This window comes from Ylistrum balloti, unplaced genomic scaffold (genome assembly GCF_031769215.1).
Source record: "Ylistrum balloti isolate Yb309-2 unplaced genomic scaffold, AGI_CSIRO_Ybal_v1 Utg370320, whole genome shotgun sequence".
In the NCBI taxonomy this organism is placed as follows: Eukaryota; Metazoa; Mollusca; class Bivalvia; order Pectinida; family Pectinidae; genus Ylistrum; species Ylistrum balloti.
The window spans coordinates 532249-550628 of NW_026782235.1; the positions used below are offsets into that span (position 1 = coordinate 532249).

An 18380-nucleotide genomic window follows, 5' to 3' on the forward strand; every position below is an offset into this window, starting at 1 on the left:
TACATTAATATTTTGTAGAGAGATTTACTTAAATTCTCCAGCTTGTGTTTTGGGAAATATATCTAAAAGGATCCTATTAATCAAGAAGTCTGTCTGTGTTTGGTCCATAATGACCATTTTTAGCCCACCAACATCAGATTTTTTTTTTTGAGAAATACTGAATAAATCTTTCTCAAATTTTATGTTAAGTTCCTCTTGGTCCCTAATTGTCTGATTTTGGGACTGAAAAAAAAAAAAAATGGTCGACAAGCAGCCATCTTGGATTTCACCTAGTAAAGATTGTTATCTCTTTGTCTTGAGAACTACTGAATGGATCTCTGTCAAATTTCATACATATGTTCCCTTTAGTCTCTACATGTGCCTGTTTGACTTTTGGACTGATCAGAAGAAAAAAAATGGCTTTCAGGTGACCATTTTGGATTTGACAGTTAAAGATTAACATTGCTATTTCTGCAAAGGAATGTTAAATTTTGTTTTAAAGAGCAGAAACAGAGAAGAGAAAAAAACAGGAAAAGATCCAACTTTCAAAGAGCAAATAATTATCAAACAATGGTGGATGCCAAGATCCCACTGGGATCTCTTGTTACCTTTCTGGTTTTGTTAATGGATAGGTATTATATGGTCAACATATCAAATGTTTACAGATGAGATGTATGAGCGGGTGTCATTCCTGCCAGAGGATGTCCACTACATTTGTAAAATGTGTTCCCCTGGCGACCGTCCACGACACTGGGAGCTAGTCCTGAGAGATGACCTTCAAGCTGGCATTAAATCTGTCTTCTACACCCTCCTCAATGCCAAGTGTGCTCAGCACCTCCTACACAGAGATGTTAAGGTAAGGACCACTTAATAATGTTGACACACTGGAATGTTGATAAAAATCAAGGTCTTCTGAAAGTTTAATTCAAAGCCATTGGAAGGATTTCAGACTTTTTTCAAGCTTTGGTCAGGAGGGATATTGGACGTCTTTTGAAAATTTTTGTATTCCTGCAGAAATCTTGATGTTGCCATTGAAACTGCAAGGTGTATGATTTTGGTGTATGATTTTGGTGTATGATTTTTATTTTAGACTCGTGATAAAACTTAACCTCTAGCCATTACATACATTTATAAAAAGTTGCCGAATCTGTCGTACATCGCAGGGATGATATTTATTGTTTGCTGAGTGTCTGATGAGAATATTTAAATTAATTGTGCATTGATACTTAGGACTAGGCAAACATGTCTGTAATTGTCAAGTTCTCATTCATACTTAGATATACATTATACTTACCAGTGTTTGGAAAATGAATTTGTCATTTTTATAAAACCTTCATTTCAGAAGGAATCAATCCAGATCAACGAAATGTCAAAACAAGACGAAGCAATTCTAGTGGAGGGAGTAAAAGATTGTGAAAGAACAGCCAATGAAGGTAGCAAAAAGTTAGAAGACCGTAAATCAGAGGGAGGAAGTTCAAGTAATACAACTGCTGAGAAAGAGGATCCAGAGAGGTGTAACACAGAGGCTGTCTCGGTAACTATGGAAACAAACACTGAAGTAACATCTTTATCAGATTCAAAATGTGATTCAAACACCTCTGATCCAATGATGGGTAAGGAGACTGGCCTAAGGGAAGGGCAGGATGGGGATGGGGAACATGTGGGGCAGGGGAATGAAGCAGACTGTGATGGGGCTGGTGTGGGGCTAGGAAATAAAGCAGACTGTGATGGTGCCCGTGTGGGGCAAGGAGACGAAGCAGACTGTGATATTAAAAGTGGTGAATGTTCCATATTGGAAAAACCTGTGCCTTGTTCAGTTGGAGAGTCCGGTGAAAATAAAGGAAGTGATATTCCTATGGAGATTGATGAGCTTTGTGAAGCTGATGTAAAAGCCTCAGACAATGAATCCATGGGAGGGAGTAACATTAATAGAACAGCCGTTGTGAATGATTCACAGGTACTTTATGAAACTAATACGAAATATTCTAAAAATGACTTGATGGGAGGTAGTGTAATTGATAGAACACCTCTGAAAGAGTCAGAGGGAGGTAGTAGTGATGAAAGAATAGCTGCACATACTAAGCTTATGACTGACAAACAAAATTTAATAACTGACTTAAAGGATGAGGTGGATGGTGATCAAACTAAGGGTCAAATCGGTGACCTTGAACAAGTGCTTGACCGATCACAATCCATCAAACATTTAGAACCATGCTTATCATTGGAAAAGTCAGAGGGCCAATCAGAATTTGAAAAATCGAAATCAATTGTCCAATCAGAGATTATAACTATTACAGACAATAATCAAACAGATTCTTCACTCCATTCTATTGACAAATCAGATTCGGTGATACAGGACTGTAAAGTGGGAAGTGACCAATCAGATTTAAGTTTACATTTAAAGACTGCTCAGTCAGACAACATTTCTAAGGTGGATGTCAAGACAGAAGAAAGTAAGTCAGAGATGACACCAAATATAGACAATAATAACTCATTAGACTTAAAATGTGAAACATCTCAAAATGAAAATACAAAATGTGAAGCATCTGAAAAGGAGGAGAAAGTATGTGAAGTGTCCCAGAAAGAAGAAACAAAATGTGAAATACCCCAACAGGAGGGAAAAAAATGTGAAACCAAGGATACAAAATGTGAGTCCTCTGATGTTAAAAGTAAAAACTGTGAAAGGAAACAAGAAGATCTGAAATGTGAATCAACAAAAAGCAATGAATTATGTGAAAGAAGGTGTGAAACTCCTCAAAAATTGTCCCCAATGACTGATATTGCCTTGCTAACACCCAAAAAGTCTGGAAGTTTGACTTCTGTACATGTGCGGTTTAGTGAGAAAGGTGGACTATTCAGAAAAGTTGCACCAAGTCGTGATTTCCCACATGATTTCAGTGCAGTGAAAACCAAGATGGCTTCAGACAAATACAACAATGTGGTAAGTAAAACATCGAATAAATACCTTGTAAGGTATTTAATATCAGTTAAATGCTTCATGACTTTTATGGGTCAATATATTTTTTTCTGTAAGCTTTCAGTGAAAACAAGAACTTATTATTAAGATACTACTGTGGATTTTCCAGCAGATGTTTGCTGTTTCAGAAATATGTTTTGAGGACATAATCAATATAATCAAATTTTTTTTTTTTTTATCTTAATTTCTTTGTTTTCAAAATCAATATTATTTAACTAATCTCCTGTATGTCATATGTTGTGTTTTAAGCATATATTATATATATATATATGTATATAAAGATAGATAGCATTATACAAAGGGAAGTAATATAATTGACAAAACATTTGAAAGTCATGTCAACAAAAAGTTTAACCTAATTTTTTTGATAGAAAACTGAAATCTGTATATTAGTTACTGATTATGACAACATTTTCATTAGTATATACATTATGATATGAATATTAATGATATTTAAATTATATAGGAGGAGTTCAGTGAAGATATGGCGCATATCATATCACAAGCAATAAACGATCCCTTAGATCAGAGGATTGTACGTAAAAAAAACAACAACTCGGTCCGGTCCATATTTGTTAAGGTGGGTATAGTTTTGTGTCTGCTTAACACTGTTGTCAGGCAAATCTTCAAACAAGAAATATTGAAATTTTGATCAGTTCTGCTTAAGTTAGGTATACTAGACAAATTAATAAAAATCTTGATCAGTACTGTAAATTCCAGGTATAAGAGACACACTTTATTAAAATCTTGATCAGTACTGTAAATTCCAGGTATAAGACACACTTTATTAAAAGGTATACTAGACACACATTATAAAAATCTTGATCAGTACTGTAAATTCCAGGTATACTAGACACACAAATTAATAAAAATAAGAGACACACTTGATCAGTACTGTAAATTCCAGGTATACTAGACACAATTAATAAAAATCTTGATCAGTACTGTAAATTCCAGGTATACTAGACACAATTAATAAAAATCTTGATCAGTACTGTAAATTCCAGGTATAAGAGACACAATTTATAAAAATCTTGATCAGTACTGTAAATTCCAGGTATACTAGACACAATTAATAAAAATCTTGATCAGTACTGTAAATTCCAGGTATAAGAGACACACTTTATTAAAATCTTGATCAGTACTGTAAATTCCAGGTATAAGAGACACACTTTATTAAAATCTTGATCAGTTCTGTAAATTCCAGGACACACTTTATTAAAGACACACTTTATTAACAATCTTGATCAGTACTGTAAATTCCAGGTATAAGAGACACACTTTATTAAAATCTTGATCAGTACTGTAAATTCCAGGTATAAGAGACACACTTTATTAAAATCTTGATCAGTACTGTAAATTCCAGGTATAAGAGACACACTTTATTAAAATCTTGATCAGTACTGTAAATTCCAGGTATACTACACACTAAGATTAAAATCTTGATATGTCAGACATAAACTCTGTTTAAATCATGATTGGCACAAATTTTGAAAAGACAAGCTTTTGTAAACATTCAATGTTTATAATTTTATTAAATGTAATTTGTAGATTGTTTAGATATGGGTACAGAATTGTGTGTATTCACTAGCAATGCCAGGTTTGTTTTCCATTTTCATATTAATATAGAGGAATGATACCAAAGATAACGGTTATACGAAATGGACGACGGTAGAAAAAAATTCATGATTTCTGTCTGCCATGATGTCATTAAATCCTAATGATTAAAACAGGATGTTTATAGAATCGCTTGAAATATAAATATTTGTGTACTTTCCAGCAAATGGAGCGATGTTTTCCATGGTTTAATATTAAGACCTGTAAACTGTGGGATCAACAACAGAGCCTGCCTGGGTAAGTCTTAACTAATTCAAGATGTAACACGGCATTTGATTGGTCAGTTAAAGTAATTTGCAGTTTTATAATTATTAAGTTTTGTAATATAATATATATCAATATTCAAAGGGATATTGTGATATGTTATGATATATCTAAGTACATGAACTTTTTTATAGAACATATATATTTGTAACTTTATTTGATGTAGTGATGTATTGAAAACTACATAATGCCAAACAGGTTTTAAACACACATCACATCTTTGATTTTAGATTTCAATGAAATTCCTTTCCAAAATTACCCAAAGTTCTGCAGTCAAATTGCACAAACAGCTGTAGAAGATTGTTGTAATATATGGTACATGTGATACTGTGAATTATGTTTTGCAATATATTGACACCAGATAAGATTGCGACAGTATTGCCTACGGCTAGCAATCATGATATATAATTAATGCTGTGTTTGTTTTTAACAACAATTATTAAGGATTTCAATGACCTTAGATATCATCAGATTGTATCACAAATGATAATGTAACTTGGAAACACCATTCTAGTAGTACTGCCTCACTAATAATATTCTAACCACAAATGTGATCCATGGAGTCCTAATTTCAGAAAAAACTAGCAAACTTACCAAGTAATTAACATCAATTAAAATATCATTGTTTTGAGACAGTGGTATAAAATATGAACCTCATTTCACTTCATCACTATCATACTGTCTTTATTGTGAAATAACCCTGTAGGTGGGGGGGGGGATTACCTATCATCTCGGACTCAATGTCTGGGGATGGGCTTATTACTGGACTATGGAGTAATGAAGCTTATTATGAAACATGAGCATATTAATTTTTGTCTGAGATTACGTGCCAACAGGAAGGGTGTTTGGATATCAACAATTTTAGTCAGAAGGGTTTGGAGGTTAAGATATTGACCTAAAATACATTCGTAAAGAGATAATTTGTGTAATGTTCTGCAGAGGGATGTTACCGGAGGCTGTAATACCACCTTCAGAAGACCATACTTACGCCCAGTGGCTGGAGCGACAAGAGACACCCAAGTCACCTCAGCCATCGCCCTTCAAGAAACTGCACAGTACCCCGATACCCAAGGTTCTCCCCATAGGTAAAATCACACATGTGTCAAGACTGAAATTGAAACCAATTAGCCAGGCCTATGTTAAGATTTGTGCTTTCAAAAGGCCAGTAATATAACTGCTCTGAAAACATTAACTTTCATTTGTTTCGCAAAATCTCATGAATACTGTCATATTATGCAATTTGGGTTCAACATGAATATTTCATTATACTCTCTTAGATGTTAGAGGTTGTATGCGCTGTTAAAACGATGAAAAGTTGTACCTTTACAATATGCTGACTTTCCATTTCACATACAGCTGTGGATGAGGATGCGGAAAAGGTGCTGTCTTGTGACCTGGAGGATGCTGGCGAGGACATGCGACGATGCATCCTTTGTTGGCATTATGGAGACGCAGATCCAAATGTATGTACAGACAACAGTATGTCTTTCTGGAAAAGTGACTGGAGTAGTAATTTTCTAACTAACCATACTGCCTTTAATAGAATGAGCATAATCTGTGTCATTTAATTAGCATTAGTTGACCTCAACCCCCACATGCCAATGCTTTGTAATAAGCCCAACTTTATCTATCATAGTTTTGGTAGAGATGCCAGCAGAAGCTTTCACTTACAGTAAGTGAGCTTTTCTATAGTTATCTAGCAAAAAAAAAATCTCCCAAAGGAGAAAACTAGAACAACTAGCAGGCAGAAACATGTTTGTTACCAGTCAATAGGCAACAGACTTTTGTGAATGAAAACCTAGCTTCATGAGTCGCTTCCCTTTTCTGCCATTTGTCAATGGCGCTGATATGGGGTGACCTTAAAATATTTAAGATAAACCTATATTATTAAATTATTGATGTCCAGTTAATAATAATAATAATAATAGTCTTTATTTATACTTGATAACAAATTTGAGTCAATGACTCGGATTACAATTTGGTCAAGTGTTTACTAAATTACTAAGTTAATTTCCTTCAAACAATTACATTCTGTATTTGTTGTAGGACGCTGGCCGTCTACTGTACTCCGGACAAGATGACTGGATCCACATCAATTGTGCCCTGTGGTCAGCCGAGGCCTATGAAGAGGAGCATGACGGGTCACTTCAGTTTGTTCATGCAGCGGTGTCCAGAGGAAAGCTGCTGGTGAGAAGAAAGCATCTTAAAGAAAATATATATACTATTGAATTCCATGTAGAATACATGTTTCTTCATCAAGATAATTCATAGTTCATGGAAAGATGAAGAAGAAATCTGACCAGTTCTATTCACAATATATTTAAACATTTTCTTTTATTGTCCGCTGCTACTGAAAAGCTGATATTTCATTACAAAATTAAAACCTTAAAAATCTTTAAACAGTAATAAAAAAGAACTATTCTATCTAAGATATGGTATTTCTTTATTTTCTACATCAGTACACTTTTCAGTACACAATTTTCTATTAATATTGCACTGACACAGGAACCTGGATCTTATTTTTTGTTCACAGAAGTGTGACCACTGTAATCGTTCGGGCGCGACAGTTGGATGCTGTATGAGAGGATGTCCCGCTAACTACCACTTCATGTGTGCAAGACAGAGTCACTGTGTGTTTCAGGAGGACAAGAAAGTCTTCTGTAGTCTTCATCGTGATAAAGTAGACGGAGAGGTAAGTGAGAATTTTACAGGATGTCAGAATACACGAGATTAGACAGGATGTCAGAATACGCAGGGTTAGACAGGACGTCAGAATACACGATATTAGACAGGGTGTCAGAATACGCAGGGTTAGACAGGATGTCCGAATACACAAGATTAGACAGGATGTCAGAATATGTAAGATTAGACAGGATGTCAGAATACATGAGATTAGACAGGTTGTCAGAATATGTGTGATTAGACAGGATGTTAGAGTATGTAAGGTTAGACAGGATGTCAGAATACACCAGATTACACAGGATGTCAGAATACATGAGATTAGACAAGATATCAGAATACGTGAGATTAGACAGGATGTTAGAATAAGTGAGATTAGACAGGATGTCAGAATACATGAGATTAGACAGGATGTCAGAATATGCAAGATTAGGCAGGATGTCAGAATACTAAAGGATATGAGAAGACAAGATGTCAGAATTCTCAGGGGTCAGATTATACAATATTTCAGAATACCCAGGGGTCAGATTAGATAAGATGTCATTATACTGAGGGGTGAACTCAGACATAATTTCAGAATACTCCTATTAAATTGGACGGAAGTAGATTTCTGTCCCCAATCTACCTGAAAAGATTTCTAATAAAAATTCAATTGGATTGGTTGCAGCTTGTTGCCAAGGACAGGTTCGCTGTGAATCGACGAGTTCTTGTTAACATGGAAGGTGTGAAATGGGCCAAGAAAACATGGGCCAAGGGTCTAGACCCAGCTGTTATCAATGTGCTTATTGGTAAGGATGAGGATGAGGTTGAACGGGACTCACCAGAATCTACTGTACAAACAGACTAATACACATAGGATAGTTAATCTGTTTTGTTCTAATCAATATGTTCAACAGAGCGCATGTCATTTCCAAATGTATTTACTGCTGAAATTGGATAGGAAGCCTTTGACAGTTAATAAGCCCGCCGTGTCTATTTCAGTTTTGTTAGAAATGCCATTTAATGCTATTCTGTTGTCCTTTAAGGGTTAGGGTTACCTTCCCTTCCTACTTGAAATTTGAGGTCTGTGTATATATATTGCAGATTATATATTGTTATATCCTGTTACGTTATATGCAGTGAAGTGATATTTGTTGGCCTTTGTTGTACAGGGTCATGTACGGTGGAGTCTCTAGGTAGACTAACCCCTTCCTCAGACTACAGAGACTGTTTAGCACCTGCTGATTTCTGGTATGTATTAAACAGTTGGTATGCATTTGAAGCATAGAATATAGTAGAGGCAAAGTCTGATGGTGAAAAGATATTTAAGATATTGCAACTTGCTGACTTTTCAATAGAACATAATTGATTTGGCACAATTGAATGTTCGAGCATAATCACTTTTTTACAAAATGATAAATTTGTGTACCCACAATAATTACATATAACCAGCATATAGACATTGCAATTTATGTAGAATATGTTTAGTGTGAAAAGCACCAACAAGATTTAACTGCTAAAATATAAACCATTACAATATAATTAAAAAAAGATAAGCTAATGATGATGCAACTTAATGTGAAGCCATCCCTGCAAATGGATTGCTTTTGATCAATGAAGTCAAAATGAGACAATTTCTTTCATTTTCATCACATATATACTTGTAATTCAAAGATATGTGTTGGCCTGTATAGTTATGATTCTTTTGAAATCATTTTGGACTAAGATATCTTTCTTATTGTCGAGAAGGATTTGATTTTCAATGTTGTCGAAAGTTTTAGATGATGCAGATCATTTCCATGTGGTAATTTCGAGATACTGTTTTGTTTATTTGAAGTAAATGGCTTAGTGCAATTTATTTAATATTTTGAAAGGTAAATGTTACCTTGGATACAGAATGATCAAAGACTGAATTGTTATTGATTAGAATAACGAGATGATTTTTTTTTCAGAAATTTCTCAAGAATACAATTTGAATGAAAGTAATATTAAGAAAGATGTGCCACTTTAGAAATCTGATTTGTGATAGTCCTAGAATTATTTTTAAAAGTGAAATTTATTTTTGTTTATTTGCAGTTCTTCCCGAGTGTTTTGGAGCACAAGGGACGCTCGTCGTCGCTGTGTGTATACTTGTCGTATTGTCGAGGTTAAACCAGACAGTCCCAAATCAATGAAGGTTGTTTTGAAGGATATGACAATTATACATGATGAAAACCACCCAGATTTTGTACCCCTATCCACACTAGATATTCCTGGAGTGAATCTCTTCCCTGTCACTGAATCACTTGACAATAAGAATAACAACAGCCTTAAATCAGACATTATCGATCTGTCGGGAGAGTCTTGTGAAATAGATGGTTCTGTGGTTTACCAGTCTAGCAGCATTCAGGGTCAAGGTCTTAGTTCAAGTTATAATGGTAGCTCATCTACATTGAAAGATTCTGAGTCTGATAAGCTTAGTAGTTCCTGGCCCCTTGTGAAAAAGAAAACGTCAAAAGTGGATTTGTCCTTGTTGTCTCCAAAAACACTAAAATTGCTCAACATCAAAGACCCTGAGAAATATAAAAAAGCTGCTGTGCCTGAGAAAGCAGTTGTGAAACAAGCGCCACCTAATGTTATCAATGAGAATAACTTCAGTGGTTTCCTTACAAAAATTGCTGATCGTTTAAACCAAGCTGCTGCTCGCAATATTGGCCGAAAGGATGGTGAAAAGACTCCTCCGCATGGTGGACTGCGTGGAAGGGCAAGGTCAAATTCAGTTGAAAGGATGCCATCAAGGTCAAACTCTGTTGAAAGATTTGTGCCATCCCCTCTGCCACATGTGAGATCAAAATCTGTAGAGCGATTTGTGACGTCTCCCTTGCCTATTTCAAGGTCAAGTTCAAGATCAAATTCTGTAGAAAGAGATTATCTGGTCAGTTCACCTGGTGTTCTGCCGCAGAATGACACTGAGGTTCTTGATGATACAGGAAGCTATCATACAAAAGATTCAGAATCAGATGGGAATGCCACAATTTCTACAGTGTCTGCTGAGGAGTCCATGAACCAATCAGGAATGGCCATTGATTCCAGCCTGGAACCAATTGCTGAGGAGGGAGATGTAAATACTGAAAACGTTCAGGAGACCGTGATTGTGCTACCAGATGACTGTGGGGAACTAACTGAGGAAGAAGTGCTTGCTATTGCACAGGCAGCTCTTCAGCAGCAGGAAGGGGAGGAAACTCTGCAATTACAAGGGGAGGAAACTTGTGAGGAAAAAAACAATTCATCACAGGACAATCCAGAAGGAAATGAAAGCCTAAAAGAAAATAGTTTTATGACCGATGCTGGTACAAGTGAGGCTCTGCAACTTATTGAAGAAAAGAAGGGACTAGAAACCAATGCAGATGATATAATAGGAACATTATCAGATCCTTCAGGACAGGTTACTACATCAGATTTTGGTGGTGCAACAGAAACAGGTATGGAACATTCTACTGTGGTAACAGATTATTCTTATGAACAAAGGGAGAAAACTCCAGAGTTACAAAGAGAGATTTCTACAGAACAGAAGGTTGTTGATGATCTGAAGCAGACAATAGTGTCAAACTGTTCTGGTGAGATGGAATCTGCTGTGGACCATTCCAATGATGGTAAGGTGACAATTTCAGAAGACCCAAAGAAAGTTTGTGTAGATCAATCTGGAGAGATAAAGGAGAATGTTGCAGATCCTCAGGGTTACATTGCTGCTTCTGACCAGGACTGTGATGTGATGGATTCAGGTACAGAGACAAATATACCAATGCATGTCACAGGAAGTAAAATCAAAGATCATGGGAAGATAACCCCGCTTGATTTGACCAATGATTCGTTGGAAGAGATGGAAGCTGGTGTCGATGATGTGATACTTGTTGACATTAATACAGGAAAACGGGAAGCTCAAGAGGCAATCAAATCGAATCTGGAGTTGGATGTGAAGTGGACTGATGACATGTATCTTTGTAGCACTTCTGGACGTTTTATACCAAAATCCTCATCTGGATCAGATTGTAAGGACATAAAAAAATCTGTATCTGAAAAACACTCTGGTAAATCAGTGTCTAAAAAGGACACAAATGAAATGGTTCATGGTGAAGTTTTAACTGAATCAGTATCAGACAAGTGCTTGACAGAAGATCAGCCTGCTACAAGAATGACAGAGTCGGTGTCTGACAAAGGCTTGATTGAGGAGCCAAAGGTGGGACCAACCAAGAAACAGGATGGGAGACATAAAGGTAAGGTTAGGGTTAGGAGTTACACCATGCCTGAGAGTAAGATATCCATAAATAAGAAATTATGTGAGAAAAATTTAGATTAATATCTGAAGCTCTGCTGATGTTGAAGTTTATGGGTGAGAGAAATTTACATTGACAAGAGAAATCATTCTTTGTTCTTGTTAACATTATGCATGTAATTTTTTTCCACATATAAAGTAGTTCATTGACAGAATATACCTTGTTTGTGGAAACAACCTGCATACATAGTTTTAGAAATGTAGTCTTAACCCAGTTAATATTGTGTCACCAAATTTACGCAGTCAGTTGTCAGGGCTCTCACACCCCATTTTGGGACTGGGGCCTGGGGCCCTTAGAATTGGAAAAAATAATGGTGTTTTCCTTAGAATTGGGAAAACCAAATTTACTATTTTGCAGTCTGTTGACTTGTACGTAACTGTTAACTTGGTAAAAAGCGATAAACCATGCATTCTATTTTAAATGTTTCTCATACTAGAATATTGTTTCGTTCTTTAGGTGGGAAAAAGAAGAATCGGTATCAATCTACACAAGACGTTAAACCAGGTGAAGATCAGAAATTAATTGACAAATTAAGGAGGGACCATGACAGAGTGGAAGACATTGAAATGACCGATACCATAACTGGTAGTGATCAAACCAATAAGGATAAAGATAACAAAGTGACGTCAGTCTCACCCAGTCAGGACACGGGCAAAGGTGATGGCTTGAATGGCTGTTTCATGGAGGGAGCAAAAATAAAGGAAAGCAAACATGGCTCTGTGAAAGAAAACCATGACAATTCAAAGGATGTAGAAATCACAGCCATCGATTTGACAGGTGACGACGTAGATGATGACGGTGTGGAGATGACTAACAAGCTAGACGCAGTTTCAGGTTCAGATAATACCAGGGTAGTAGACAACTCGAATTTCTCCACAGAAAACCACTCCAGCAAAGCTGATAAAGCAGAGGATGATTCGCAGAAGATTGTACGCAGAGAACCACTACGGTTTCTTCGTCCAATAGAAGAGAAGCCGGTAGAGCAGAAAAAGTACCAGAAGAAATCAAAACAGAAATCAAAACAGAGTAAAAAGACAAAAGTCACGTCAAAATGTCAAGGTGAGATGGAGAAGTCAAGGTCATGTGATGGGGCAGATTTATCAAGTTCAAAGGTCACAGAAGAACCAACGTCTAATGCAGGTTACGAGAACTCTGAACATGGAATGATTGCCAGCACGATTCACTTAAACATTTTTACAAACTCACCATCTGGCAAGAAGGAACTTGAGAGTTCAGTTGAAAATGACATGAAAAAGGGAGATAATCCTCCTGAAGACAGTGATAGAATACTAATATCCAGTCCACCAGCAAATGAGACAGTGGAAGATCATCCTCTGAAAAGTGAACAGTCAGATCAGACTAAACATTCTCAGCTTGTGGAGCCCATTTACAATTCTAAAAATGAGCTTATTGGGCACCGAGTAGTTGTTGATGGTGATTGTGTAGCAACACCTGAGCCAGGCAGAAGAACAAGCCCAACAACTGACTTATGGGATATGGTTGTTCGGGAATTAGTCAATGAAAACCCCGAAAAATTTCAACCTCTCAAAACTGATGATTCTAAATCAGTTGAATCTCCCATCCCACAAGATGTTTCTGTGGATGATTTAGACTGTGGTAAAAAAGTCTCTACTGAAAACAGTGATTCTACCACACTCAAGGGAGACAACTCTTCAAATGTTGCAAATGAAGTGGATGAAATGCCATTACATGTACCAGATATGTCTGTTAAACCAATACAGGATGGTGATGATACAGAGAATCAGTCTGAAGAAATGAAAGGGAATAGCAATGACACATCTAATTTAACTGATGACAAGCTGCCTGTGAAACCAACGTTCAACTTATCTCCAATCAAAAAAACACCTGTTAAAGTCAATACAGAGGAAGAGAAGAGACTGGAAAAAGAGAAAACTGAGATTCTCAAAGGCCTGGGACTGGCCAGAACTCCAACAGGAAATGAAGAAAGTCCAGATTTCAGCAGTAAGTCCTCACCTCTGAAGAAATATCCCCTCCGTCACCGACGGTCAAACTCTGGGCACTCCGATGACAGTCCGGTCAAAGCTGAACTTGACTGGTTGTGCGAACAAAAGCTGCCCATCCATGAAGAAATTGCCCAGAAAATTAAGGCAGAAAGCCTCGCTAAGAGTATACCTGGAGCCAAAGGACCATTTAAATGTCCTACTTGTAAGAGACTTTATCGCACACGAGAAAGTTTTAAAACTCATGTGAAATCCTGTGACTTTGAGGTCAGCACAAGTGACGAGGAAGAAGAAGAGGAGGAGGAAAAAGTGGAGGAGGAGGAAGAAGAAACAAAGGATGGGAGGAGGAGATATTCTGTAAGAGAGCACACTATGGAGGCAAGAAAAGCTATGGCTGGGGAAATGAGAGCACGGGTTGAACTTCAAAACAGAGAGGCATCGCCCAGCAAGAAACGTGGACGGCCAAAACGATCACTCGTTGATGATCCGAAGGATTTGATATCATCGAATCACGTCAATAGTATGAGTCCCGATGAAGGCACACCACCCGTCAAAAGAGGCAGAGGGAGACCGAAAATGTCGCCAGATGTTGTGTTGCTAGATCACCAGGAAACTGAGAAAAGACATTTGTTGAAAAATAAGACAGGTTTGGCAACCAGGAATCTGAAGGAAGGAGTGAAAAGTACTCCAGAGATCAGTGGAATAAAAGGAAAAAGGGGCCGACCTCCGAAATTTAAGTCTCCAGTTGCTATAAAAAGCCCTACCAAGGAGAAACTTGTGTCAGAGAAAGCAATACAAGAGGGTATACGCAAAAGAGGACGACCACCTCTGAAAAGTCCAAAGGCAGAATCAGAGGAAGACGATAATGGGAAGACTAGAGTTAGAAGATCACCACTTAAAAATCTAACTCCAACAAAAGCAGATATTGTTGGGAAGCGAGGACGTCCTTCATTAAAAATATCTCCGAAGAAAGTGTTTGATGAGGAGGATATTGTACCTAGAAAAAGAGAACGGTTGTCAGTTGGAGGATTGAAAAGTCCCAAGCTTTGCCGTCCTGTACGAGGCCTTGTTGTATCACCAAGGGGAAGAGGCAGACCACAAAAGACAATTTCTGTTAAAATTGAATGTAAAGAAGAAACTAATAAAACAAAGCCTTCAGGAAAATGCAGCCAGGAAGATGATGCTACAACTGACAGTAACAAGCACCAGGAGCTTAACAGCCAGTGTGGAGAGGTTTCTCCAACTCGGAGACGTGGGCGTCCTGCAAAGATATCAAAATCGCCAAGAAATATCGAAAATGTTGAAGAAAGTGATGGTAATGTATCTGTTACATCACCAGATGAGAAAGGTAACACAGGAGAAAGTGGATCAACACCTGACTTAACTGGAGATACATCAGAACCTGTCTTATCACCCGAGATAAAACGCAAGAGAGGCAGACCCTTTAAAAACAAGAAAATACAAGGGAAGGAGCCAATCAAAAGAGATGAAAATGATAAACCAGAAGTGCAAGTGAATGATTCTACTATAGGAAGTGAAGAAAGCAAGGGAGATAAGTCAAATAATGCCTCAAGTCAGGAGGACAGTGGCACAGCCACAAGGAGAAAACAGCACTTTATCGCTAGACAAGATAAAGATTCTGAAGCAGATTGTGAGGAATTCAAGGGGAACAACTCTTCTAAAGAAAATTTGTCAGAAACAAGTCAAGAAATAGATGAGTGTTCTGAGACATTAGTTAGGGAGGAAAACAGTGACTGTCTTAAAGAAGGAAGCTGTGCCTCCTCTGCTATTGTGATAGACAGTGAGAATGAGGAAGACCAGGAGAAGGAGCAGCAAAGGACAGAATGTGAACAAAATCTCAGCAACGATGGGCAACAATCGAACAACAGTGATGGAAAAACACCCACAGCAAGTGATAAAGAACAATCATTAGTGGAAAATACAGAATCAAGCGATATCACCGAGAAATTGTGTTCTGTTGAAAAGGACAAAAAATGTGAAGTTTTATCACAATTAGATATTATGTGTAAAACTAGTACAGCAGAACAGACAGAAAGTTACAGTAAGAAAGCTTGTATAACTATGGTAGGGGCTGGCTTTAACATAGGCAAGCAGGAGGTCACCACACCACCGTTAGATAACGTAACATCCACAGGTCCTTCCGAGAAAACAACATCTAAGGTCCCGACAGAGGAGGGAGGACATGTCTCTAGTGGCATGCGTCGTGCTAGCTCCGAGTCTAACATGAGGACAACTCAGAATCAAAACTCCAGCTGTGCTGGAATCAGTGAAAACATGGTTCACCCAACAACCCCAGTGTCAATCCGCGACCTCCTACAGCAGAAGATGGCTGTAAGTTCAACTGAAAAACCTGGGTACCAGGTAGTGAGAATCCACAGGCCTAAGGGTGCAGACACCTGGAAGGAGGATATTAAGAGTATACTACCAGTACTTCCTGCTAATATCCTAGAGAAGTTACGGGACCCCGCTCAGAGGGATGGTGCTGTTAAAATGATACAGGATCTCATAAAGGTTAAATCTGCAACTGATACAGTCAAGTCATTATCACAACCCGTGATTGAGACAAGAAATGTTCAAGACATTGCGCCAGTCCCTAAGTTCACTCTGCCAAGCAATCTCAACTCACGAGAGGCAATCCAAAATTACATCAAATCTCACATCAATCAACACACCAAAGAGGCTGGAATTGACCAATCAAGTGTCACCAGTCAGCATGTGACCCAGGAAGGGTTATCTGGGTCACAGTATCGTATGGTAACCCCCAGCATCAGTGATCCTCGTCTGCTGTCACCCGCGGCAATGACTACTGGCTTCCAGGTGGTGACACCTACCCAAAACAATCTGGCTGGCACCATTGTCCAGGTGCCAAGTAATATTCCTTATCATCTGTCACCGCCTCAACCACTTCAACAATTATCTCCGCAGATACCCATGGCAACACATTCATCAAATCAGTTAACACAGTTATCCCCCCAGGTACAAGTACACACACAGCCCCCAAGATCATCTGTTGCTCAACTGATACAACCTACAGTAAATCCTCAGTACCTGGGAGAAATATCTCACATACCACAGCTACAAAACCTGCATTCCTCACAGTTACCTCCATTTAACATTGCAGCCAATACAGTGAGCATCCCCCAGCAATCGTTTCAACCATTTAACATTGCTCCTTCACCTCAGCCAGTAATAGGGGTGACCTCAACTCCAACCCCAATAGGTCAAAGGGCAGTCTTGATGGGGCCTCCAATGGGAAGCTATAACATTCCACATGTTGCAGGCATGAGGCCACAGGAGGGAGTTTCCAGTTTGCCAGGAACTGTTATGATTCCTCAGCAGGTGCCTGTGACTCCACAGATGTATCATTCCCCTCAGATAGCCCCTAACAATTCTCAACTAACTCCTCAACTCATCAGAGGTAGTTCTGCAAGTCCACAACCTTCAGTAATAACGGGAGAGGAAACACAAAAAAAGACTCCCAATACCTTAGTCCGAATATTTGTGGATGGTAAACCAGTTGCCGTAACAACAGATCCATCAGTGCTCAACAACCATGACAAGCTGCTGTCACGTTTAGGCTCTACTAACCTACAGGCAGGAACATACAGCGTCACTGTGTCAACACATAAAATGTCTATCAGCACCAACACATTGACTATGGCTGGTCAGTCGTCCACATCAAGTCCAATGTCTTTGATCCCTAAGAGTACGGACAACCAAATGTTACATTCTTTACTCAAAGCCCCACTGCCTTCCAGTCTTGGTGCAGCGGCATATCCCACTGTCACTACCTCCACACAGGCATCAAACTCTAGTATAATGTCCACAGGTAAAGTGTCCTCAGTCAGCAATAGTGCTATCAAGAAATTGCTCTCAAAGAGGGAGTTTACAGCCGTTGGTAACCTTCACTCCTACATCAAGAATACAGACGGGAAAGTAAGGAAACCGATGATCAAACCAAATATAATTCACAAAAAACGGGTCACTGGAAATTCAAATTTGAGCAAAAAGATGCTTGTTACCATGGAGAAGAATGGGATGATTCAGGGTGCTTTAGCAAAGGCACTGATGCGTAAACTTGTGAAAAATAATAATGAAATGTCGCCGAAAAAGAAAATTGTGTTTCGTGGCCTGACTGCACCAGGTGAAACAGAGAAGGCTGATTCCATCAACATTTCACCAGTTGCTGAAACTAACAAAAGTAGACCCCCACCTACAACAGCTATAAAGGTCAAGAGAGCGACCCTTCCAAACAAAGGCAAGGTGAATACCATCAGGAAAGGAATACGGAGACGAAAGACACCACTGAAAGCAAGGAGTGTAGCTCTCCCTCACGTTACAGGTAAAAATATTGATGATGTAACCCTGCATTCTTGTACATCTCTAAAGTGTCTTAAAACTTTGTCTAACTCATCATATGTTGTATTCCTGTGAATCTGCAGTTTCAGCTTCTCACAACTTTTGTAGACAAAAGTTTTCATAGTTACAGTTGTTGTTTTCATGTTCTAGTTTTGATTTTGTGTTCAATAGCAATGTTCTCCAATAAGCCGAGAACTAGCAGGAGCATAT

The 18380-nt window shown here is 38.2% G+C and overlaps 1 protein-coding gene across 1 annotated transcript in view; it reads left to right on the forward strand.

Moving 5' to 3' along the window:
* The window catches only part of LOC132553337 (uncharacterized), a 46378-nt gene that overhangs the window by 17146 nt on the left and 10852 nt on the right, over window positions 1-18380 (forward strand). The window contains exons 17-29 of the mRNA XM_060217570.1: window positions 645-835; window positions 1322-2920; window positions 3423-3536; window positions 4737-4810; window positions 5777-5922; window positions 6194-6300; window positions 6884-7024; window positions 7371-7529; window positions 8184-8304; window positions 8668-8746; window positions 9572-9891; window positions 9934-11748; window positions 12265-18153. Of these exons, the coding sequence (XP_060073553.1) occupies window positions 645-835; window positions 1322-2920; window positions 3423-3536; window positions 4737-4810; window positions 5777-5922; window positions 6194-6300; window positions 6884-7024; window positions 7371-7529; window positions 8184-8304; window positions 8668-8746; window positions 9572-9891; window positions 9934-11748; window positions 12265-18153 (10755 nt within the window). The remainder of the gene's footprint in view (window positions 1-644; window positions 836-1321; window positions 2921-3422; window positions 3537-4736; window positions 4811-5776; window positions 5923-6193; window positions 6301-6883; window positions 7025-7370; window positions 7530-8183; window positions 8305-8667; window positions 8747-9571; window positions 9892-9933; window positions 11749-12264; window positions 18154-18380) is intronic.